The sequence below is a fragment of the Quercus lobata genome, chromosome 9, assembly GCF_001633185.2.
Source record: "Quercus lobata isolate SW786 chromosome 9, ValleyOak3.0 Primary Assembly, whole genome shotgun sequence".
NCBI classification, from domain to species: domain Eukaryota; kingdom Viridiplantae; phylum Streptophyta; class Magnoliopsida; order Fagales; family Fagaceae; genus Quercus; species Quercus lobata.
In genome coordinates this window covers 27,956,863-27,982,364 of record NC_044912.1, presented here as the reverse complement: position 1 = coordinate 27,982,364, position 25,502 = coordinate 27,956,863, and the positions used below count along the sequence as shown (strand labels likewise).

At 33.7% G+C, this 25,502-nt stretch overlaps 2 protein-coding genes and 1 long non-coding RNA gene across 5 annotated transcripts; 2 read left to right on the top strand and 1 right to left on the bottom strand.

Moving 5' to 3' along the window:
- The first annotated feature begins 596 nt into the window (after nucleotides 1–596).
- On the top strand, nucleotides 597–10,419 carry LOC115959946 (putative lipase YOR059C). 3 transcript variants are annotated; one of them, XR_004085052.1, is made up of 11 exons: nucleotides 602–1,051; nucleotides 2,628–2,695; nucleotides 3,947–4,017; nucleotides 4,143–4,385; nucleotides 5,652–5,815; nucleotides 6,003–6,058; nucleotides 6,160–6,212; nucleotides 6,319–6,439; nucleotides 8,909–9,006; nucleotides 10,025–10,151; nucleotides 10,229–10,419. XR_004085052.1 is itself a non-coding variant. In XM_031078629.1 (10 exons), exons 1-10 carry the CDS (start codon nucleotides 915–917, stop codon nucleotides 9,427–9,429), a joined length of 1,128 nt encoding a protein of 375 aa, XP_030934489.1. In that variant the 5' UTR covers nucleotides 597–914; the 3' UTR covers nucleotides 9,430–9,824. The 3 variants fall into 3 exon arrangements, 2 of the variants coding, with proteins under 2 accessions (XP_030934489.1, XP_030934490.1); XM_031078629.1 differs by lacking the exons at nucleotides 10,025–10,151; nucleotides 10,229–10,419 and adding an exon at nucleotides 9,313–9,824 and having other exon boundaries at nucleotides 597–1,051; XM_031078630.1 differs by having other exon boundaries at nucleotides 601–1,051; nucleotides 10,025–10,419.
- Nucleotides 10,420–12,870: 2,451 nt separating this feature from the next.
- On the top strand, nucleotides 12,871–23,576 carry LOC115959997 (ATP-dependent 6-phosphofructokinase 4, chloroplastic). The gene is made up of 14 exons (XM_031078688.1): nucleotides 12,871–13,399; nucleotides 13,552–13,598; nucleotides 13,688–13,727; nucleotides 13,829–13,891; nucleotides 13,989–14,126; nucleotides 14,966–15,124; nucleotides 15,248–15,301; nucleotides 15,400–15,468; nucleotides 16,006–16,135; nucleotides 16,294–16,334; nucleotides 19,175–19,399; nucleotides 20,262–20,310; nucleotides 21,483–21,637; nucleotides 22,982–23,576. The coding sequence occupies exons 1-14, from the start codon at nucleotides 13,136–13,138 to the stop codon at nucleotides 23,147–23,149; spliced, it is 1,602 nt and encodes a 533-aa protein (XP_030934548.1). The 5' UTR covers nucleotides 12,871–13,135; the 3' UTR covers nucleotides 23,150–23,576.
- On the bottom strand, nucleotides 23,218–23,896 carry LOC115959998. The gene is made up of 2 exons (XR_004085062.1): nucleotides 23,785–23,896; nucleotides 23,218–23,480 (listed from the first exon to the last, which is right to left on the bottom strand). It is a non-coding gene; the product is annotated as an uncharacterized LOC115959998 (long non-coding RNA).
- Nucleotides 23,897–25,502: the final 1,606 nt, after the last annotated feature.

Here is a 25,502-nt window from a genome sequence, read left to right as displayed (position 1 = left end):
CTTCTTTATTATCAGACTAAGACACTAATTGATTTTTGGTATAGGCGGGATTGAACTCTAGATATTTTATTTAACAATTAAAAACTTTACCAATTGAGTTAACTAGGACCCAACTTTTTTTTTTTAGAAACACCTATGACTCGCCTAATAATCTTGAATCAGAGTAACTAATAATTGAATACGCTCTTCAACATAATATAAACATAATCATAACTATAAAAGACATGAATTAGTTGGTACCACGTCTTTTGTTCATGCCAATCATGTTTCATAACTTTTTTAACGCAAAGAGAAAAAAGTAAACAAGAAAAACATAGAAAAGTGAAGATGACAAATTTATGACGTTGGTGATATATAATTCTTGCAAACATGCAATCCTTATTTATTTTATTTTATTTTTTGACGTGCAAACATGCAATCCTTAGAAGTAAAGGATCAAATACAATTAATACAAAGCTTGAAGACTTAATTATTTGCGGTTGCGGATACAAATCTTGACCTTGGTGACGTGGCGAAAACTAATTGGTCACTCCAAGACACCGTAGTGTATAATCAAAGCACTAAAGCTAAGCCCCTTTTATCCATAATACAATTTTCAATTCCCAAAATAATCGCTACAGTTTCCTTCGCTCAAAGGACTCTTTTATATTTTTCTATCTCTGCTCGTTTCGTTTCATTTTCTCTCAACTCACCCACCCACCTCTCTCTCTCTCTTTTTCTCTCACGCTAGTTTCATTTTCACTCACTTTCTCGCACTTTCTGTCCCAAATTTTCCCGGGAATCTGTCCCCGCCACGAACTCCACACGTGCTCGTCTCACTCGATCGCCCAGTCGGTTCCGATTCCCTATTTATTTCGATCAATGCGCTTCATCTGAACTTGACTGAGCTTAGCTGAGCTTTTGGAATTTTGGATATGGAAAACGGTGCCGTACAGAACGGAGTTTGCTCCTCCGAGTCGTTTAATGGAAGCTGCGACGTTTGGAGCTGCAAGGACTCTGATTCTTCTTCGGCTGATCATCTCGTCGTCATGGTGAATGGAATTCTCGGCAGGTCTGGCTCGAATTCTGGTTTTTATTTTTGTTTAATTTTGATTTTTTCAAATATTTAGGATCTATAATTTCACGTGAATTTGTTGTTTTTGATTTTGATTCTGTTTGATGATAGCTTAACCTTTCCTTTTTTTGGTCGTTTTTGTATATTTTCCACTAGTTTTGATAATCGTTTGAATTGTTCATTTTGCTAAATTATAGGTATTGCTCTGATCCAATTTTTACTAATTTGTTCCCTGGTGAATTTTATTTTATTTTTGGTTAATTAATTCTGCTACTATTTGATAACGTGTAATTTCTGAATTTTAAGATATTTTTAATAATTCTATCATTATTTTTTTCTCGATCACATCATAAATTTGATATTTCGTGTTTCATTTTGTAAATGTAATTTTAATGCCTTATTAAATGTATGCTTTATTTATGTTCATATCGGAAATGGTAGGGCATTTCAATTTTCACTTCTTTGATTGATGATTTTTCGTTTTTATTAATAATTTGAAACCTTCTATTTCTCTGAATTCGGCTCCATAATTTAGAGCATGCATTAAAAATTAAAGGATTTTTGCTACGTTGTTGTCAGTTTTGGTGGGCAAATTGTTTTGTTTGTTTTTACGTTTTGTTGCTCTCTTGAACATGGGTAAAGACACGGAGCAATAACAATATTGAAGAATCAATTTGGTTTTATGTGAGGGTGATCTACTGCGGATGCAATTTTTTTAATTCAACGTCTAATGGAAAAATATAGAGAAGCTCGTAAACTTCTTCATGGGATCCTTAGAGGGGTTATGTGATGGATTTTAGAAAAAAAAAGGAGTTCCTATAAAGTATACTAAGTTTATTAAGGATATGTATGATGAGCTGTAACTAGTGTGAGAATTAAAATGTTCATAATATGAGCGTAGCTGAAATGAGAATGTTAATATGAATAAATGGAAAACTGGAAATGCAAGGATAGTAGGATACGATTTGAAATGAGGAAATATCTCTTAAAGATAAGTGGATCCATATTGATGAAAAGATGAAGAAGAGTGGCTTGATATGGTTTGGTCATGTGTATAGGAGAATGATTAATTCACCATTGAGAAATGGTGAGTTGATTAAGTCTAAGGAATGAAAAGAGGTAGCGGTAGACTTAAATAACATTACTTGAAGTCATAAAAATGACTTAGGATAGAATATAATGGCAGAAAATAATATATGTGGCGACCCTAACTACTTTGTTGTGGATCTGTATTTGACCCTAAATTTTTGGAACTAAGGCTTGATTTTATTGTTAGTAGAATTTTTTTGGCAATTTGTTTATTCTTGAAGGCTATTTAGTTGTAAGAGTTAAAATTTTGGCTTCTTTTGTTTTGGGTTTTCTCTGATTTATCATTTTAATGCTTCATTTGGTTGAACTAGTCTAACTCGATAATACTTAATGGTCTTGTTATCTGTTATTGCATATAGAATAAATTATTTAAACTAAAAGTTTATTTAATTTACCTTCAACAACCAGAAATATTATTACATTCTATTTGAAAATTTTATAACTTCTGTAGATTGCTGAAAGTAATTTATATTTATTTGTGCAGCACCTCAGATTGGAAGTTTGCAGCAGAGCAGTTTGTTAAAATGCTCCCTGATAAAGTGATTGTTCATTGTAAGTGGCATATAATTATGCTTTCAAGTTGAAAACAAAACTTTTTGTTCTGTCCTCACGTTGCTAGTTTCATTGGGTTATCAATCACTCAAAAGCATTTTTATTTGACCTTGTTTAAGGTTCTATCTCAATCTTTTGGCCTGTCCATTTCACTTAAATGCTATTTTTGTAATGTAGGGAAGATTGGGTGAATTATATGAAAGAGAGCCAATAACTTTATCTTAATTTGGGAGCTAAAATATGTTTTATAAGTTTTATTTGAATTGGGCAATGTATTTTTTAACTCTGAATCAGGATTTGTTCTCCATGCCACTAATTGGAATTGGGAAATGATAAAACTATTATATTCATAAGGCTCTCAATAGTGTAGTATGTTTGGGTCCTAAAATTGCTGAAGTCAGTGTTGAGATTTTCTAGACCTTGAAGAAATGGTGAAATTTTTTTGAAGTACAAAACATAGATATATAATCTAACAAGAATTTGAAGCATGTTAAATTAACAACCAAAAAGAAGCCCATGGCAATAGTTCAACCTCTAAGGGAGGTCATTTCCTTTTTCTTTTACCTGCACACTATCTACCTTTGACTCATGATTCCACCACGTGCCCTTCCCAAACTTTGGTGCGTGCTTGCAACTCTCTTCTTTCCTTACCGTGATTTCTTTTTCCTCCATTCTAATTCATGCTTATTTTATATTTCTCCAACTTTTCCATTATTCAATTTTAATAACAAATCATTCTTACTCCCTTTTTGCTTCTAAAGCTATGTTTTGTGCTTTCTTGTATCCTTACAAATATTGCTTTTTCCTCCCTTCTCACTTTTTCTCTTTGGTGAATTTTAATAACATGCCACTGCACAGTAGATATATTACTGCAACTGGTCACTGGATTGTTCATTTTTCTGATGGCCATAGTCTAGACTATTGTATACCAATACTTGTGTTTAGACATAGATACTGCCTTGTCCCAGGATTATCCTTGATGAGGCTTGCAGATTTGACTTTTGTGGTCTGCAAATTAATAATTGTACCTTTTGATATGGAACATGTTAATTTAGTGCTTTAATTTGTTTGAGCTGTCAGAAATTTGAGGTTTTGAGTATCTTGTGCCCTTCTCTGATAGTCAAAACTGCTTTGATATACATTAAATTGATAGAATATTGATATTTAAGCTACTAAGTTCATGGGATCTCTTTTGCAGCATTGAGAAACATTTGCCCAATTTTACCTAAGTTGGTTCGATTTGTTTTGCAGGTAGTGAACGAAATGTGTCTAAGTTGACTCTTGATGGGGTGGATGTGATGGGAGAGCGGTTAGTAGAGGAGGTTGGTAGTATTGTTAGAGCTGTGGTTCTACCTGATATTATGAAATTATCCAAATCTTTTTACTTTTCTGACAAGAATTGTTGACTGCACACAATATTGTAACTAACAGAACATTTGAATTCTAGGTCCTTGAACTTATTCAGAGAAAGCCTAACCTATCCATGATCTCCTTTGTTGCACACTCTGTGGGAGGACTAGTGGCAAGATATGCAATTGGAAGACTTTATAGACCACCTAAGAGTGAAAATGTAGAGGATTCCACGGCTAATAGATGTGAAGAGGATTCAAGGGCCACAATAGGTGGCTTGAAGGCTATGAACTTCATTACTGTTGCTACTCCTCACCTTGGCTCAAGGGGTAATAAGCAGGTACCATACCTCTCCCTCTGGAGAAATTTGTTCATTGAGATTTACAAATTTTATCATTGTCCATTGTTAAAAAGTAGCTTATATTTTCTGAAGTTAATAATGCTCAAATATTAGTGCTTATGTGATCAGGAACAAATTAGATAGTGTTGTCATTGCAAGGCAATTAATGGCTTGGGTTGGGACAGGGAAATTATAGCTTCATTAGATTTGCTTGACAAAGCATTTGATTACGTTGAATAATTGAGCTGAGATTCCCATTGAGATAGAGAAGTTGAATCATTAAATGATGCGATTTGTTTGGTTAGGCTGCTAGAATTTTATTAATGAAAAAGTGGAGGACTTCTTAAAAATTGGCTTGGCACTGATGAAAGTAGAATATGCTGTTTAAGGTTTTGGAGACAAGGTCAATTGGTGGCCCACTTTCCATATGTGGTTACTACCTTTGCACTTGTGGACGTGCTAAAAGGGGGAGAAATCAACCTTTGATGTTAGATATTCGTGATTTTAAGTCCACTCATAACAGGAAAGAAGTGGGTGTATCCTTTTTAGAATTTTCATTTTTGGGGGGTTGGGGGGTGGGGTTGTATTCATTGCATTGTTGTGACTATTTTCAACTTTGATTATGACATTCATTAGTTTGGTACATGAAATAGAAACGAACACTTACACTATTCTGGATTTACGGCAGCTCTGAACATAATCTAAATATGTCTCACTTAGTGTCATATTTACCATAGTTTCCTATAATATTGGTTGTGAGTAGAAATAAGTGTTTGTTAGGTGTATTTAAAGTTCTATGTGAGAAAGCCATAAAGCAAAAGCAGCAGTTAACCCAAAGATAAAGGGAGAAACATATGGTTTCTTATGCAATGCTGGATGGTGAAGGTGGCTAGCTAGATGGTGATGATATCCAGAGCTTTGATTTGAGTGATGATGCAGCTGATAATGATAAAGCTTCTGATATCTTTAAAAGGAGGAGATGTTGAGATGATTTTGGGTTTAGGCTACCGTCGTATGAGAGAGGGAATGAGAGGAGGAGATTGAGAATGGGTGATTTCGGACAAAAACCTTCAAAGCTATTCAACCCACAAATATTTCATTGGTTTTACTGGTTGGATCAGTGGGTGAACATTTTCCTGTGGTATTTAAATTAGATGGCTTTTATGGGTTGACTGGTCTGTTTGAGGGACTTGTTCTTGATTTTTGCAGTCTTACATTGTTGTTCAGTATGGTTTTTCAGATCATGTTAAACTTGGTCTTGTGCAGGTACCATTTCTTTTTGGTGTACCTGCTTTTGAGAAAGCTGCAACTCTTGTTATTCATTGGATTTTTAGGAGAACAGGTCAACATCTTTTTCTCGTTGATAATGACCAAGGAAAGCCACCATTGCTTAAACGTATGATAAAAGATGATGGTGACTGTTACTTCATGTATGTACTTGCATCAGTTTTCTTATATGAAGCTATTGAATAATAGAATGTACCATTGAAGAGCTCTTAGAACTTCCTTCATTTGCTTGTAATTCTTTAGGCATCTTGTGTATTACTTCTCTACATGAGGCAGTCTTTTTCTCCAATAAATTAAATTACTTATCCAAAAAATACCTTGTTCATGCAGGTCTGCATTGCGTACATTCGAACGTCGGGTGGCATATTCAAATGTGGGCTATGACCGTATCCTTTTTTCACATAAGATGTGGCTCTTACTATTTTATACTTTTGAACATTTATGTTCAATTTATCACCATTGTTGTCCATTATGAAACATTATAAAGATATTGTGGGCTGGAGAACATCATGCATTCGGCGTAATGGTGATCTTCCGAAGGTATTGTTGTTCGCTTGAATTTTGTTAACTGTGATTTAGGTGGTTTAGGTACTGCACATTCTGAGTGCAATTTTATAACCAAATCGTTTTTTTTTTTATTCATCAGTGGGAGGATACTCTTAATGAAAAATATCCACATGTTGTATATGAAGAACATTGCAAGGCTTATGAAGCTGAGGAGTGTGAGGCTACTTCAATTGAAGATCATGGGTCTGACAAGCTAGAAGGTTTATAACTTGACTTTAAGAGAAATTTCTGTTCTGATTGTTTTTGCTAGTCGCTTTTGTTAAACTAGCTCCTTACTATGCTTATTTAGCATGCTTTTCAATTGATCTTGCTCCATTGGCTTTTATTCCTGTTTTTGTCTGTTTCGTGTATTTGAATGTGACCTTTTACGTGCTTATTTCTTATATTTTTAGCACGTTACTAAGGTGTGGGTAACTTGACTAACTTCTTCGAAGTTAGGGTTGATTTTTTGATAAAGCTGAAATTTTAGCAGTGAAAATTTTAATGCAGAAATTATTAGTGTTGAAACAATAAGGGCTGAAATTGTAGAGATGATGTCTATGCAATAAATTCAATAAAACTAGTTGATAATTAAGATGCTAAAGAATACTTTCTTTTCATTGTATATTAATGAGAAAATGTGGGGGTCCGTTTGCATACCTATTAAGATGATGGTCCTAGATGTGGCAATTGCAGCAAGGACTGGTAGTATTGTTTTGATTGGCATCTCTCATCTTTGGTTTAGTAGTTGGACAACCGAGGTGTATCTTCATGGGGCATCACCAAGATTGGGAATGTTGAATTGGCTAAAACCGCTTATATAGTCTTTAGATGAGGTTAACATAAATGAGCATATGTTGGGATAGATGGATAGTTTAGACAGAGAAAACAATCAACTGTCAAGCTGAAAGATGCAAGTTGGTGTCAGTTAAGAACTAAATGGTAAGGTGACGTTCTACAAATTGTGGAATTTGTCTACTTGTGCTTGTGGCAGGTTAAGGTTTTAGAAGGGTTTGTGGATCTAGGGATTAAAGCTATGGAATAAAGGATTATGACTTCATATAGGCTAGAGCTTGGTAGTTTTTTTGGCTATTTGATAGAGAAAGTTCGTGGAGGCTTTATGGTTTTGATAGGCGAGAGGAAGGGCTTGACTTTGGGTTATAAGGAGAATTAGAGAAATTCATAGTGTTAGTTCTATAGTAATAGAACCCATGCTCAGTAATACAAGAAAGAGAAGACGAAATGAGAACAGAGAAAGGAAGAAAAGGAACAATAAGGCCAAAGTGTCTCAATAATAATAACATTCAAAATTTTTATTAATCAATTCTATCTATTCTTTGAGTACATTTAGCATAAATGTATATAAGGACTCTTTTTTGTGCTGGTAGTATTAGGACTCCTAGTTTGACTAGTAAACTAAAAATCTAATAAGGTAATAACAAATATAAGACTAAAGAAAATAAAATCTAAGATAATTAGGATCTCCTAGAAAATTCTAGAATAACTATACTACCAAAAAAAAAAAAAAAAATACCCTTAATTTGCGGGGTTGCATTAATTAAAGTTTTGCCCCTGGATACAAAATTAACCTTAACTTCTTGAATAAAGTGTTTTTAACCGTAGGATACATATAATTATACTATTAAAACCACATGATTTTTATTTCAATTGGATTTCACACATGGGCTCCATAAAAATAAAATTTAAATAGATGAATTTGCAAAGTAGTAACAAGTCAATTTTCAATAGCTGCATCATTTTTAATAAATCAATTTTCAATGGCTGCATCATAAGTAAAGGCTTGCTAGTATATCTCTAATGAAGCAGCTGTGAATAATTCTTCAACTAAAATTATGGTTGATCTCTCTCTCTCTCTGCTGGATGGGTGATTGATTGAGCTGGGTCTACATTTTTGGATAGTGTGTTACTGGGTATCTTTTTTACCAGACACTGTTTTACACTTTTTTTTTGAAGTAATGAAAATCTTATTATGACCGACAGAATCATTACATGGGATGTATATAGTACATCCTCTCAAGAGATTTGAGACTATGTACACTAACATTTGCTTTCTTATCCATTCTGAGAATTTAGAAATCATTTTTTTCCCCTCCATTTTGTGAAAGGCAAAGCTGTAAAAATCAGTTCAGCACTTGAAATATTGTAGCTTCTTTTCCTTCAGAGAATTTATGGTTTCTCTAAGTATGTTCCAGTGCATTAACCCTGATCATTCCCTAATGTATTCTAGATGTAAGAATTAAAATTTTGTAATTTCATCAATTTATGGGCAGGACTGCCTCTATCTTGTTGCATTTTTCATTAGCCAGAAACTGGAATTCTGGGTCGCTTCTGGATTAAATCTAGCACTATTTTAATTAAAAACATTTGCTACTGTGAGTTATAATGCTTTCATGGAGGAAATGAGGATGAGAAGAAAAACATCATTTCATGCTTGAAAACATTTTAGGTTGGTGAAGGCTAAGGTTGTTGCTTTATTTCTTTCTCAACCATTGCTGCTTAATAAAATCATCTTCTTTTAGTGATTAGATTCACATAGATAGTCGGAGAACCAGTTCATGGCTATTATGTAATCATTTGCTAGCATGCTTTGTTTCCTCAGTTGTTTTCTATTATTATCTTTCGATGTCTTTGCAATCTTACAAGCTCATTGATTGGACTTAAATGTGCAGAGGAACTGGTGACAGGCCTATCTCGCGTGTCATGGGAGAAAGTAGATGTCAGCTTTCATAGTAGCAGACAGAGGTTTGCTGCTCATAGTGTCATTCAGGTATCAAACCCCCCCCCCCCCCCCCCCCAAAACAAAAACACACACACATACGCACACAATCACCCCCCCACACAGACTCATGAACTTATGCATGCATGTGGGTATATATGCAAGTCTACATGTATGTTTACATTTTCCTGTTGGGTTTGTGGCAATGTATTTTCTATTGGTCACATATATCAAAGCTGGAATTGTTTCTTAGATAATAACAGTTTTGTCAGTTTCTATATGCGAAAACAGAAGCTCTAAAATTGGAAAATTTTCATTGATATTTTCTTCCATCCTTTATGCTTTTTTTGTCCTAAGCATGTGGAGATGAACAGGAGAAAGGATATAGAACGCAGGACTACAATGGTAACTGATGTATTAGGTATTTCTGTCCCTTGGAAGATGATCCTAATAGAAACAAGAGGAGCCTTGTAGGAAAATGGAATTCTAAAGTTTGTTTGGATCCTGTTAATCTATTGTGTAAATATGTGCTAGACATGGCTCTAGGTATTACTTTGTGGCTTGTCAAAGCTGAAGTTCTTTCACATTAGAACTCAAAAAAGGAAAAGAAAAGAAAAGAAAATCATAGTCTTGAAGAAAAATAAAAATGACCTGGCACTAGATAGTAGATGCAAGCTGAAGTCAAGAATGACGGAAAGCACTCAAAACCATGCTGAAGAGAACAACATACTAGTCTGACGAAGTGTATTATGTAACTATACATAGTTAATTTGTAAGGATCACACAAAAATGGAAACTAAACATTGTGCTCAAATGTGGAGAAATAAAAAGGAAATAAAAGAGCATAAACAGCTGTTTATGGTTTTTGACTTGAATGAATTTGCAATGCCAAACTTAAATTTTTGATTGCCTTTATTGTTATGCATTTTTTAGTTCATGTGCTTCAGAAACAGCTGATTAGCTGTTTCGGAAGCACAGATCTTTCACTGGACACCCACATTATTTTAAAGAATTGTAGAACACTTTTGTCATTCTAAAGGATCAAATTGCTACTCTGAGCATCTTACAGGTCAAAAACCAAAGCATGCATATAGAAGGTGCAGATGTCATTTGTCATATGATTGATCATTTTCTCACGTAGAAGCCTCACTCGTAGAAGTAAACGCATGACAGCCTGGGATGCAAGGTTCCTTCAGGTATGCTACAAGAGAGATGCTGCCAAAACCACTAAATCTGTGACATTGAAATGTGTCTGAATTTCCGTTGTCTGTAGGTTGAAGGTGATCAATTCTCTCATTACACAGCAAGCTCTGCATATTTGGTGATTATGGAAGCAATTAGAGAAGTTTTGCGTATTTGTTATCCTTGCAATGTATATGTACAGGCAATATCAATATACCCAAGTGGTTTAATTTGTATCTTGATTAATTTATTAAAACAATATTCTCATTAACTTTTGGTTTTGATACTGATGAGATACCTGCTTTGATTTTATAGTTATAGAACAGTCAAAACGAGTTAAAACAACTTAATTAAAATTTTTAACTTGAATTATCAGGGGGAAAAAATCCATTGAAGCTTTATTGTTTAGAGAATCGGTTTCAAGAGGAAACTGACTTCAAAATCCAAAATTTTTAAGACATTATAACCCAAACGAAATCAATAAAAGTTTGTAGATGGTGCTTGGGAAGAATTTTGGATACTTGTTCAGCCTAACTAAACTGTTTGGCTTGTCTCACATGGTCATTATCTATGGTACTCGAACTATTACATAGTTACATATCTTACGGAAAGCAAAAGCAAGAACAAGCAATGCTGAATATCAAACACTACGGGTCCGTTCGTGATTCGCTTATTTTGCTGAAACTGTAATTTTTTTACTGAAAGTACTGTAGATAAAAGTAAAAAGTTAGCTGAAATTACACAATGAAACTCATGAATAATACCAAAAAGTACAGTAGGGCTCATGAATAGTAGTAAAAATAAATTGAATAGTAAAATAAATTGGTAAAAAATAAGCTGTCCAAACGGATACTAATTCTTTACTTCTACCTAGTGTTTTATTGTTAAGAATCTTTTAGCTCAACTAGCATCTCTTGAAATTTCCAAAAGAGATATCCAGTGTCACTCTGCTGTAACTAGCAAATTATTAAAAATAAATAGAAGCGCTTGCGTTTATCTTCCAGTTGCTGATAAATAGGCAAGGCAGTTAGGCGAGAATACAGAGAACAAAGCAGATTATGAGACTGTATTGTAGGCCATTCAAGGGTTGAAAGACAAGAGAGACCTATTTCACATTACCCATAGTTTGTAGGACACAAAAGGCATATTGCTTATCTGCAAATGCGGTGAAAAATAAAATGACAAAGTTTGGCTACATATTTGGTTGTAGCTAAGGCTATAACTCCTACTAAAAAAAATTAACTTGGCCATATATTTTAAAAATTTAATCGTTGGATTGCATAATTTTTATATTTTTAACATACTTGTCAGATTTCATGCCAATATGATGTTATTTACTATGTGATCTATAAACTTATTTTTTATGCATAATTTTAGACTACAAAAACTTAAAATTTAAACATTTGATTAATAACATAGTTTTTGATCTTTGAAATTTTGGAAATTTTGCGAGTATGAAGGATATAAGAATAAAATATAATTCAATATTGAATTTGTCAAAATTCATATTTAATAAAAAAAAAAAAATTCATATTTGAGTGGAGTTGTAACCTTAAACCAAGTTTGTAATCAAAGTTTGTCCCAAAAAAAAAAAAAAAAAATTGAGAGGATCAGCACAACTTTTTGTTTTTCCTTATTGTTTGGTAAAGTGCTTACATTTAGAAGAATGGTGGTGAACTTTTCACTATTAGAAAAGAATAGGGTTCTCACACATGAGCCACATGTAATAGAACAAATGCCCTCTAATTTTTGTACTTATTATGCTATACTTTTGTTGTTGTTGTTGTTGATAAATTGGATAAAATTTCAATCTATAACATTTGCTTTATGATGATTGTTTTTTATTATCATGCCAAGATATTTATTAATATTTAAGATAGGTAGAGATGTGGAGTTCAAACCCTACATCTTTTATTCTATACTTATTCTATAAGTGTTAGTCCCAAGCCCTTCTTAAATTGATGTGATTATATTATAATAAAATATAGTTGATACAATATATTACATTTTATAGAATAAGCTATCTATATATTTGAAAGTATTTTAAATTTTGAAAAGTTTTTTCTAAGGAAATATAATGCATTTTACATTGAATTATTAAGAGATATTTTGTAAATAATGTAGTATGTGGATGAAATTTGTTTCTAGTGTGCTTTACAAATGATTCATCCTCTAAAACCGTCTTGATTGGCCTTAAGAGGAATAAGATATAACTAAATTCATCACTTATATTAGAAGGAAAAAAAAAAAAAAAAACAAGATTTTAATTATTTAGTAATAAATTGGACTGAAGTAGACTGATGTGCACCGAATGGATTGAAACTTGAAAGGAACCGAAATGGGCTGCAATGGACTAAAATGGATTGAATCGACCATAGTGGACCGAATGAACAAAAATAAACCAAAATGTTACAAAAAAGTTGAGTGTAACAAGGAAAATATTAAGGGATGTTCTAAGGGTACTGAATTAAAAAATATTTAAAAAACTTTTTTATAAGAAAATAAAACAATTAATTGTTTTGACCATTTGTTTTTAAAAATAATCAAAACTGTGTAAAACCTTTTCCTTAAAATAGTTTATTAACCATTGGTAAGTGAGTATCACAGGCTGAGACCGGAGATATCAATGAACGGACGCCAAACAGCTGTTCAATCTTCAGACGTCAATTCTCCTGGGCTGTTGGGGCGCTCCTTCGTGGAACCATACACGTGCCAAAATGTATTAGTCTCTGTTGCTTTTAGACCGTTGTATGGGTCAAAGCAAAAGAAAAAGTAAAAAATACCAGTTTATCAATGATCATCTTTTATACGAACACCGCCTGAAGCTGAAATGATTGAAATCCCACCACTTTGATAAACCCCCACCCTTCAATCATTCAAACAAACGCACACTCTTCTCTCATCTCATCATTCCCACCAATTCTCTCTCTCTCTCTCTCTCTGTGCATAGATTATATTTTTTTTTTTTTGAGACATTGAAATTAAAAGGAGGTCATTGATGGATCTCTCACTTTCTCAATCTATAATTCCAACCCCAATTATTCCCTACAATAAATCCCACACTTTCAATTTCACACTGTTCCCGAATTTCCCCAACTCGAATTCCAAATCCAAACACTTCCTTAGGAAGCCTCTGATTTCGCGCCAAAACCGTCCAATCAGAATCAGAGCTCAAACCCCCAGTGTCAATAATAATGAGCATAATGACGGTTTTGTCCTCGAAGACGTCCCTCACTTGACCAATTTCCTCCCCGATTTGCCGGTCAGTAACCCTATTTCTTAATTGTTTCTTTTTCCTTTGTCTGTGTAAGTGTTCCTTAGCTATATATATATAATATATGCATGTGATTCAAAATCTTATTATCCAAGAAAGTAGTAATTCACTAATGAGTTAATAAATTCCTTTCCCTTCAGTCCTATCCAAATCCATTACAAAACAGTAAAGCTTATGCCATTGTCAGGTAATTTTACTTCTTTCTAGGGTTTTCTTTCTATTTTATACCTTCTAAAACTGTGATTTCTTCGTCATCTAATTTCATAACTTTGCTAGGCAAACTTTTGTACACCCTGAAGATGTAGTTGCACAAAAAGTAAGTAACCCCTCTCCCTGCTTAGAATTTTTTTAATTCTTTTTTGATATGTTGTATTTATCTTACTATAATATATATATATCTTGGATTGTCGTCGTCAGGTTGTTGTTCAGAAAGATAGTCCTAGAGGAGTACATTTTAGGCGGGCGGGGCCTCAAGAAAAGGTATGTTTGCTTGCTGCTAAAACCACCATGTCATATCCTTGTGGGATCACCTAAAAAAAAAAAGGGCTGATAATGGGTTTTTTTTTTCTAATGTTAGGTTTATTTTAAGTCAGAAGAAGTGCGGGCTTGCATTGTGACGTGTGGAGGTTTATGTCCGGGAATCAATACGGTGATACGAGAGATTGTATGTGGCTTGAACGTTATGTATGGCGTTGATGACATACTTGGAATCGAGGTGTGTTTAATGTGGATTATGTGCCTCTTATGCTAGTGTTACTATTTTTTTTTTTTCTTTGGTTATAGATACATTTGATTTTCAGTTTTTTGTTAGAATTAGTTCTCTCATATCAGTAGTTTTCTGCTTAGAAAGGTGTAATTAGTGGCATACTAGAAACAATAATGTAGTTTTGTTTTCTTTATAGAATGTTGTATATGCATTTACGTTGACAATTCCTAGGACACGTATGCTAGTACCTTGGCGATCAGAAAGATCATTGATTATTCTTGCATATGCACAATCACGGTTTCTTTCATTAATTATATCCTTTCTTTAAGAGTATGGGTGTGTTTGAATACTGCTTATTTTGTTGAAAACTGAAAACTTATGGCTGAAAACAATAAAAAAAAAAGTAATTTTTGAGTTACTGTTCAATCTCCCAAACACTGTACATTTGCCTTAATGCACTGTTCATGGGACATGAACAGTCATGGGACATGAACAGTGCAAGAGGCGCTGGAAAAAAAAAAAAAAAAAAAAAACGCAGATGCAGGGAGAATAAACGCAATCCAAACGTCACCTATGTCTCTTTATGACTTTGATTGTATAAGGGGTATTACTTTGTGAAAGAGTGCTGTTTGCTTGTTGTTTGGTTCATTTGTGGGGTGAGAAATTGAAAGAATACAGAATGAAGGATTTGGTCTTATGGATTTCATTTTCATTTTATGGTATCCTAAGTTTCATATAATAATTTTATTTTATTCTTTAAAACAATTAATTTTCATTCTCACATGCTTTACTTATTGTTGTATCAGTACATGACATATACATCCATTGCCATGGTATTGTTGAAACAGGGAGGATATAGAGGTTTTTACTCTAAGAATACCATGAGATTGACACCTAAAGTTGTCAATGATATTCATAAACGTGGTGGCACCTTTCTTCGCACTTCACGAGGAGGTCATGATACGCATAAGATAGTTGATAACATTCAGGATCGGGGAATAAATCAGGTGGACATATGATCTCTTTTCCTGACTATTTGGGATGCTTAAGTTATTGATAGATTGAAAAAAAAAAATCTGACAAAAGTAAGGGGTTTGGTATGAAACTTTTGATCTCTTTTGGGGTTTTAGGTGTACATTATTGGAGGAGATGGCACCCAAAAAGGAGCAGCTCTAATTTCCAAGGTGATTGGTTCCTCTAACATAATTTGCTTCTATATTTCTACTGTCTGTCAATCTAGATATGTTGTGGCAAGATGTAACGAGAGTATATTTTTGTCAAGGAAGTTGAGAAACGTGGTCTTCAAGTGGCAGTTGCCGGGATTCCCAAGACAATTGATAATGATATTGCCGTAAGTTATATTAACTGATCCTTGTTTTGGTAATTATGCATGCTGCTATTAACTCATGATAATGTCAAATGATTTACTGAAGTCTCAGATTTTTAGTGTCCAAATTCAAGTAGTTCCACTAAATAATGAATTTTATTTTTTAAATTTTCTTTGTCATATAGTCATTATTTGGTGAAGTAATTACTCTTAAAAGTGAATGGGATTATTGATTATCCTTTGACTTATGAGAAGATGGATTGGAAGAAGAGAATAAAACCTGCAATGGCTGCTTGATAATCTCCTTTTGTGTTCTCATTAAAAAGACTGTGTATTGGTTGGCCATATATTTTTCAGTTCCATTCAAGCTTATTTTTTCCAAGTCTTCCTGAAAAGAAAAGCAGTTAAAACCCACTACGTGGTTCCCATATGAATTTCTGTCAAATATTCTCACTTGGGATGGGAATTGCATGCACTTTTCTAATAGCAAAATAAGATTGTCTGCTTTAAAAAGATGTTTTTCTTCTTTTTAATTAGTTGATTTTGCATGTTTGGTTTTAGGTCATAGATAAATCTTTTGGTTTTGATACTGCTGTTGAAGAAGCTCAGAGGGCCATTAATGCTGCACACGTGGAGGTTGAAAGTGTGGAAAATGGAGTTGGAATTGTTAAACTTATGGGCAGATATAGTGGTATGTGTGATTTAACTATATATAATTATAATACAAGGCATTTTATAGGATTTTTTAATCCTCTTTTTTTCCCTTTCTTCTGACCTGAAAGATAGCGAAAAAAAGAGTGTCATACTTTGTGTTTCTGCCACAAAGCTTTATAAGTTTTCATTTTGCAGGTTTCATTGCCATGCATGCAACATTGGCAAGTCGAGATGTGGTAATATTCTAGCCCCATTGCTCAGTAAACAATTGTCTACTTTTGATCTTAAGGGTTGCTGCATAAAATCTCTTGCTATTCAAATGTATCATTTTATGCGATGAATAAAGATGAAGAAATTTTGAGATGCTGATGACAATCTACTAATGATAAACTTGGCTAAAAACACAAGTTGGAGATATTGCTGTGCATTGACAAAGAAACAAGTTCCTGACTTAAGTATTGAGTAGGTTAACTCATGGTATGTGGGGATCTGCTGGGGTAGCCCTTTTTCACTAAGTATCCAATTGGAAATTCTGTATCACCGTTCAAATTGCTTTGACTTGTTGGCAGCTGAGATCCAACAGCTTAAAAGAGAAAGTCCAAAACAGTCAAAAAAGGAGCCATGAGCTGAAAAATGGCCATATGGTTACCCCTATGGGCTTCTAAAAAGGAAGCTCCATAATACTCTCTATTTGCAGGCAAAAAATGGGGCCTAGTTCAGCCTGAAAGTGGGCCTCTATGGTCCTATAATTCCAGAGATGATCTGAAATTAATCTGGCAGCAGAGAGAACTCTTTCTTTGGAAGTGGCTTACGGAATACTATATGGAAACATTTGGTCCTCCCTGCTTCCAGATTTGGTCTCATCAAGTTTGATTTAAATAGAATACTTGTAAAGAACTATAACAACCAAACCTAATTCACAAAAGTTTGGGGTTGGCTATGGATCCTCAACACACTAATTAGGGTCGGTCATATTTCTTCTTTTCTGCCATTCTATCCTATCTCCCTGTCACCTTCTTAATTGACGTGTCTTTTTATTTTTATATTATTTCTTCTAGGTTTTCCTTTACCTTTTTTTGTTTCCTTGATTTGAATCAATTTAGTCTTCTTCATTGGTGCATTAATTGCTCTCCTCTGCACATGACTAACCATCCCAACCAACTTTTGTTCATCTTTTCATCAATAGGGTCGACCAAATTTTCTTATTTCAAATCTTGTCTTTCATTGTATTTCCTCTTATCCATCTTAACAATCTCATTTTGGTATACACATTTTATGAACATATTGCTTCTTTGCTTCTTAATAGCCCAACATTCAATACCAAGGAGCATAGCTGGTCTTATAGTAAAGAAGTTTAATTTATACAAAGTACAAGCTACTGCTGGCTGAAGATTTGAAAATAGCATCCAGCATTAAAGGACTTGATTTCTTTTATCAATTAAGATTCTTGAGTATTTAAAGAGCATCTGTACTGTCTTTTGTTGGTCCATTCTCCTTATAAGAATTAAACTGGAAAATGTGATAACTATCAGAATTCTGGGACAGATCTGATTGGTTGAGGTGATGTTGTTAGGATCCCCGTGGTTCATGAAGATTGATAGGAATTGTAGGGGAATTGGCTTAATTCGAGGTAGTCACCCTCCATTGAGAGAGAGAGAGAGATGCATTAATGCACTAAGCAATTGGTTTATTCTTCAATGATGGAAATGTGATTACAAGTAGGTATTTATAGAACCATAAAATTATTCTATTGGCCCACATGACCTTATCCTAATGGTCTTATTATTCCCCATGTGCATTAATAATTCCAGCATGTGCTAAATGTGATTAACATGCTTGGAATTGTAACTAACTAACTAAATCTACAACAATTATTATCCATATACTTATAGCATTCCTAACAGATATTGAAACCTGATTAAGTTCTTTTAGCTTCTTCCTATAGATAGAGGCTGAAATGTCAGCAAAAGGGAGAGAAATCTAAGATAAGAATCTGCTGTAGTGAAAGAATTCAGTGGGAACAAGAGGGGTAAAAAACATAAAGATAGAAATTTATGTATAAAAGAAAGGAGAGAAAATTCTGCTACAAAGTTAAGAGGAAATTTTTATTTTTAGAAAAGGGTTAAAAAGTATTACTGTGGAGAGAGAAACTACTGGAGAAAGATCAAAATTTTGCTTAAAAAAATCAATTTACCCTGCAGCATTTGTATGGAGAATCATGGGTAGATGGGTATGCAAAGGAGAAATCCGTGAAAAGATATTTTTTCACTCTATTTTTTTTTTTTTGGGCGCTTTGTGCCTAAATGTCAGGGCTCAATGTTGTCATCACTTTTTTTGTTTGAAGAATTCATTAATTACCATGAGAACAGAAACAAAAGGAATGAAAGGTTTGGGTGAATATAACTTGGTTGGTTTTAAAAGTCTGCATATCTTTTGCAAAAATTAGATTGCTGTATTAGTTAATTATTTATGAGGTTTTTCAAGAAGTCAGATTTTTTATGAGATCTTTTGTTTTTATAGTATAAATAATGAATTCTTTGTGAGAAACATGACAACTATAGTTGTACTTATACATTGTTGAAGAAGGAAGAAGGAAATATTTCTTGCTTGGAATTTTGAATAGTTTTGGAACTAGACCAATTTGGTTGACGTATTAGTGGGTTAACAATTTGTGCCTATATCTACAATTAAATTATTGTTTGTTTAATGAGAAATGATAAGGATGACTTGTACTGAGGGGAAAGTTGTTTTAGAGGATTGTGCAAATCAGTGGTTGAATTGTCACTTGAGTTTGTGGAAATGATTGGCAATAGTAGATCTAAGCAACTCAACCGTTCATTTATACAGCAATTGATGTTATGGGCCGATTTCCTATTCACCAGGAGGTGGGATTTTTTTAATGAGAGATTGTTTCCATTTTTTTTTTTCTCTTTTTAATATATTGTTTTGCCATTTATACAATATATTCTTTGGCTACTTCTCCAAAAGTAAACAAATGATTTGGTGGTTGGAAATATGCTTTCATGGTGTAATTGGTATTGCAAGATCTAATGATGGGCTCTTTGGAATGTAACAGGATTGTTGTTTGATTCCAGAGTCTCCATTCTATTTGGAAGGCCGGGGTGGGCTTTTTGAGTTTGTTGAAGAGCGACTTAAAGAAAATGGACATATAGTTATTGTGTTAGCAGAAGGAGCAGGCCAGGAATATGTTGCTCAGGATTTGCATCAGGTTGATGAGAAAGATGCATCAGGAAACAGGCTATTACTAGATGTTGGTCTATGGTTGTCTCATAAGATCAAGGTGCGGTTAAAACTGTTATGTTCTTGTTTGGCTCATGTTTTATCTTCTTTTGTGGCTTTGTCCTTGAGGCTTTTGGGTTGTCATTGCAGTGTAAAGCAGTCATAATCCAAAATTTTCAATTGAACATCTATTCTTGGCCTCTAGCCTTTTATATTTAATTTATTTCCTTTATTTTTTTGGTTGGACTTGGACATTTAATTTCTAAAACTGATTCGATGGTGGAGACTTCATGGATATATATTTCTGTTAAAAGAAAAGAAAAAAAAAAAAAAACAGCTTCCTTGGGGTCATTTCCATCAATGTTTGAAATTGATTATGACTTTGCATTTAACAGATATAGCCTAAATTTTTTTGTTCATAATCATTGCATCCTAAAATTCAGTAACATTGCCTGTCCAAACTAGAATCATGTTAATACGGAGTTTGGGCCAGGATCATTTTCTTATATAAGTTTGGGTGGTAGTCTAGTCCTTTCCCTAGTGATTTCTACTAGCTCTTATAATGCTGCAAGCAAATGTTGTTTCTGCTCATCTGATATGGTGAATTGCTAAAAGAAAAACATGTGATGTTTATTGTTATTATATTTTAAATTTTATCAATGCCAATAAGAATGGGAATGGAAATATGAAAACTAGAAAATTGGTCATGGATTCTGTGTCGACTGCATCCTGTACTGGGTCTCAAACTTGCATCTTCTCTTTAGCCTGATGAGTAATTTTGGTAAAATTTTGCCCACTTCAACCATCATTTTGGTTGATTTGACATCTATTTTCATTTTAATTAAGTTGTCAATAATTTTTTTCCTCTAATCTTTTTGTGCCTACATTCTTATTTGTCTATTTATATAACAAATTTGTTGCAGGATCATTTTACAAATTTTAAGAAGATGGCGATAAATATGAAGTATATAGGTACCTTCCATAATGGTGTTTGATTTTTAATTTACTTTCTGTAGTGCACTGGAATCTTAAATGGCTTTCACATCTAATATCAGTCCTAGTATAATTATACATTGATGATATGGAATGTCTTAAAAATATGTTTGCCAGTCAAGGTTTTATATTTTGTGGAAAGTTTGGGAAGAGTTGGAAAACTTAGCCGTTTAAAAGTTCAAACAGTTCATCTGGAAAAATCATTTGAAGAAAAGTCAGCAGAATCTGAAATAGATATAGGAAATTTGACTTGTTTAATTAAGTCATAATAATTTCTTTGTGCCAAAATATAGCTTAGTTTCTATCAGGTTTTGGCTGCACTTTTTCACTGTTTTTATATTTCATTAGAACCTAATTTTCATTTTCTGTGCTTGGGTAGTATGTTAGAACACACTTGAAAGATTTGTATAGGCTAACTATATGCATCAAAACTTAGCAATGCTGTGTGATTAATTGTGCGGTTGTAATTCCAGTGCTTGAAAACCTGAAAATTGTGCAGTTGTAAGTGCAGTAAATGCATGGATTTGTTGAGTTAATGGGAGCTGATGCCATGACCGCTGACTGACATATAATGACTAAATTCATGCATTTGTTGGTGATATGGGACACTTCTATCCCAATTGATTAAATGAATTACTTTCAAGATGAGACTTGTACTGTTTGGAACTTTTTATTTTTACCTTGATAAACAAAGTTAGTGAAGGATTAGCCATCTGATGGGAGATATGCTTTATTTTGTGTTACGTTATAAGGATTGCAAATAAGCTCTCTCTCAAATTATATAAAAAGCAAAAATGACCTTGATAATATAAGCCTTTTGTGACATGCTGTTTCTGATAGCTTTACATATAGCCTTATGAAAACCATCTGATTTTGTCCTTTTACTTTGCATTTTTAGACATTTCATTTCCCCTTCTTTGAATGAGAAAAAAGATCATCATTCAATATCTTTTGTAACTGCTATACGATGCTCCTTACAAGGGTTCTCTTATATTTAACTACTTACTATCTTTTAATTTCGTGGCATGAAGGTCTCTGTACATTTTTAAGCAACAAGATGAACCATCTGCATCCTAGTCTTTTATATAAATTTGAAGTTCATAGTGTGGTTGAAATTGTTCATAGTCTTTTATATGATTTGATTTTCACAGATCCTACATACATGATTCGAGCTATTCCAAGTAATGCATCAGACAATATCTACTGTACTCTTCTTGCTCATAGTGCAGTTCACGGGGCAATGGCCGGATACACTGGTTTTACAGTCGGACCTGTTAATAGCAGACATGCTTATATTCCAATTGCTGTAAGCACTTCCTATCCTTGTTCTGAATTTTTATTTTTATTTTAAATTATTATAATTGTTTGTTACACACATCCTATGGGTCTTTTTAATCCAATACCTTATTCTCTGCCTCATTTTTTTATAGAGGGAGAAAGTACCATTTGAAGTAGATCTCATTAGTTCTATGTTTTTATTTTTAATTTAGTTGGTGATTGAACTTTATAATTAACAGTTGTAGATTCAGAGAATCTTGACTAATTTCATTTGTAAATGTTCTTCTCTGAATATATGTGGTAAAAGTCTGGACTCAATGAAAATGATACAGCCATAATTTTTTTCAAACAGTAATGGTAAAATTGTGGAGACAAAAATTAGTGAAGTGATATAATAGTGCTCAGATACAGTCCTTTACATTAAGGATGCTTGTGTGTTTGGTTCAAATTTGAACATTATTTGTTGGCTTTCTCATTACAGTTAGACTACATAGGGAATCAATCATTTTGTTTCCCATACTGTTGCATGTCTTTTTCTTTAGTGTAAAACCCTTATTATGGTCCTATATACTTGCAACATCAATTGTAAATAAATATCTCTTTGGTTTGCTGCATTGCACTGGAGTGGTAGATTTTCTTATGGTTTGGCAGGGAGGTGTTGGGGGCGTGAGAGAAGAATTAGCATATAGGAAATGTTGGAGTTCCAATATGTAAAACGAAAATTTATATTAAGAGGGTTGCTTTTCTTTTCTTTTCTTTGGTTGGGTAGGGTTTTGGGTTTTTTTTGGGGGGGTGGTTGGTGTTGTTTGCAATTCAAGAGGCTAGAATTCTAAATATGTCATTAAGCTGCCTCTCTCTCTCTCCCCCCTCTTGAACTAATCTATTGGCTACTGCATTACTGCTGACATGCTCTTCATATTCCCTCTCTCTGGCATAGTATCTTCATGCCTATGCTTTTTGATAAACTATCACTTGTTCCCAAAAGTTTTAAACTGTTAGGAAATGGTGAATTCAATCATTTAACCATTATTTTAACACTCGCTCATGTGTAGTCTCCTCCTTAATAAATGGGGCCCAATATGTGAAATTTTTAATAGGAAGTAAAGTGGAGAAGTTTGAAGTTTGGACCACTTGCTCTCCAGGTCTGCACTGATGATGATGAATTTGAGCTAATGAGTTCTTTCTTCTGTGTATTTGATTGATTGTTTCTCCCTTTTATCTGTACGTGTATTTGAGTGAATTTTTGCCCTCTTGTATGCTCTGACTTCATTAAAGCATATGTATTTTTTTTAATGTAATTTTGTCACGATAATCGATGTGCTACATTGTTGAGTCAGAATCTTATTATGAATGGTATAATGTGGTTTTGCAGCGCGTGACTGAGACACAAAACATAGTGAAGCTGACAAATAGGATGTGGGCTAGACTTCTGGCATCAACGAATCAACCTAGTTTCTTAAACAGTGATGAGGGGATCCCAGAAAAAGTTGATCAAGAGCCTATTGAAGTTATGAACAGTGTGAAAACTACATCAGTCTAGAAACTATGATTTGAGTTCATATCCAAATTAATCAGCGTCATTTCTTGATTGCATTTTTTGCTGAGAGCTCTTTGCTCTTGCAGTTCTGAACAGGTTCTGTGGTTGCTCTCCTTATATGGTGAATCTCATTGAGTTATAGGTGGCTCAAAATCAATTGTAGGCTACATCTTAGGTTGGGTATTGCAAGCATCGATTTAAGTTATAGTGATGATAAATTATACATAGGAAGATTTCTTAGATACAAATGTTTTAAATGTAGCTTGACCAAAGAATAATACAAGAATACATAATGCTGCTAATGAAAAGTATATGTTTTCTTTCTATAGGGGACCTGTGCCATCTGGAACTTGTTGGCTTATTGTTGAATTCTATGTAATGATGAGAGAATCTAAAGCATGAAAATTATTTATGAACAGATTTTTGACTATTTTGAGGCATTAAAAATCCAAAAGCATTCTCTCTCCAAAATTGGGGGTGAGGTTCTCTACTTTCTCTTTATTCTGTGAAGAGTTTTTTTTCACTGGATATGACATCACAAATGCCTAAAAAGCAGTATGATATTTGAATATAGAACTGTGTAGATTAAATTGACTGAGAAATCTGGCCAACTTATTAAATTGACAGGCACAGGGGACCTGTGCCATCTGGAACTTGTTGGCTTATTGTTGAATTCTATGTAATGATGAGAGAATCTAAAGCATGAAAATTATTTATGAACAGATTTTTGACTATTTTGAGGCATTAAAAATCCAAAATCATCCTCTCCAAAATTGGGGGTGGGTTCTCTACCTTCTCTTTATTCTGTGAAGATTTTTTTTTCACTGGATATGACATCACAAATGCCTAAAAAGCAGTATGATATTTGAATATAGAACTGTGTAGATTAAATTGACTGAGAAATCTGGCGAACTATTAAATTGACAGGCACACATGAATTCCCAATTTGGATTTAGGTACTTAAGTGTGCACAGGGACGTTTAACTGGTTGTTTTATCTTGTTTTGTTTTTTAAATAGACGCCCAACTATTATTAGTCAATATTTATTTAATTAAACACTAAAGTTGTGATAAAATCTGATAGAATTCCATAATATAATTACCTTAGGAATAGATATGACTTATAACTCAACTTGTGGTGATTACACACCACCACTTCTCTCCCTCTGCCTACCTCCTCAAGGACCTTTGATTATTGCACACATGTGGTGGTACATCATCTGTGCTAATCATCCATTTCATGCGTTAAATGTGAATATACTTTAAAAAAGAAGAAGTAAAAAACACAGATATATCATGTGTTTAGAGTGTACACTAACGAGTGCATAAAAATATTTTTCCGTCCTTGAGAGGTAAGGTACAAGTGGCAAGCACATCAATTTGCTATTCAGATGGTCCCCTATTCCGTCCTTATGTGCTAGTTGCATACTAGGCAGGCTTTGGCATGATGTATGTATGCACGTTTACGCTGGAACTGAGAGACAAGTTTTGCAACTAGGTTGACTCTGAATTCTTCGAATGCAACTTGTCACCAAGCCTTCTCTGTCTGTCTTTTATCCAATGCATCCAAGTTGGAATGGCTGCCGACTACTTTTACGGTTCTATCTTAATTGACAAACAACTAGACTAGAACAACTTTTAGATCACAGCCGACCAGTCATCCATCCACCTTCATAAATTTGTCGAGTGCCATATTTCAAAGTAGGACAATATTTAGTAACAATTTTAAGGATGTTTGACGTTGATTAAAATTTAATTTAATTTTTTATTAGAAGGTGGGGTGATTTTAATATTTATAAGAGGGTCTGTGAAAAATTAACAGACCATTGGACATTTTTAAAGGTCCTCACTTTCATCATGTCCCACATAAAACATTGATACATTATGGGTAACTGTTAAATTCTTCCATTTTGCTTGATTGTTCTCTCTGCCCTCTTCGCCAATCTATTTGCACATCTATTAGCTTCACAGTATACGTGACATGGATGGATGGTCTAGTCGTGAGTTAATAGATTCCTATAGTCACAATCTAAAATAGAAATATCCAGTGCCCAAATATTATGAATTGTTAGCCAATTAATTACAAGCTTTGAAGTCCACTTAGATAAGATTTTATAACCTTGTCCCATGCTAAGCTTAATCCATATCTAATATCTAATAGCCCATAATTCAACAATGTTGTTTGTTGTAGTACCAGTACCTATTTTTATTGGAAAGTATTGTACCTAATGCCCATATTTATTTCTAATGAGGCCCCCCTCCACTTGCAACATTTTGATTACCTAATGTACTCCCATCCATGTTGAAAGTAATAAATTGAGGCGACCGGCCTACATGGGAGTCCAAGACATAACATC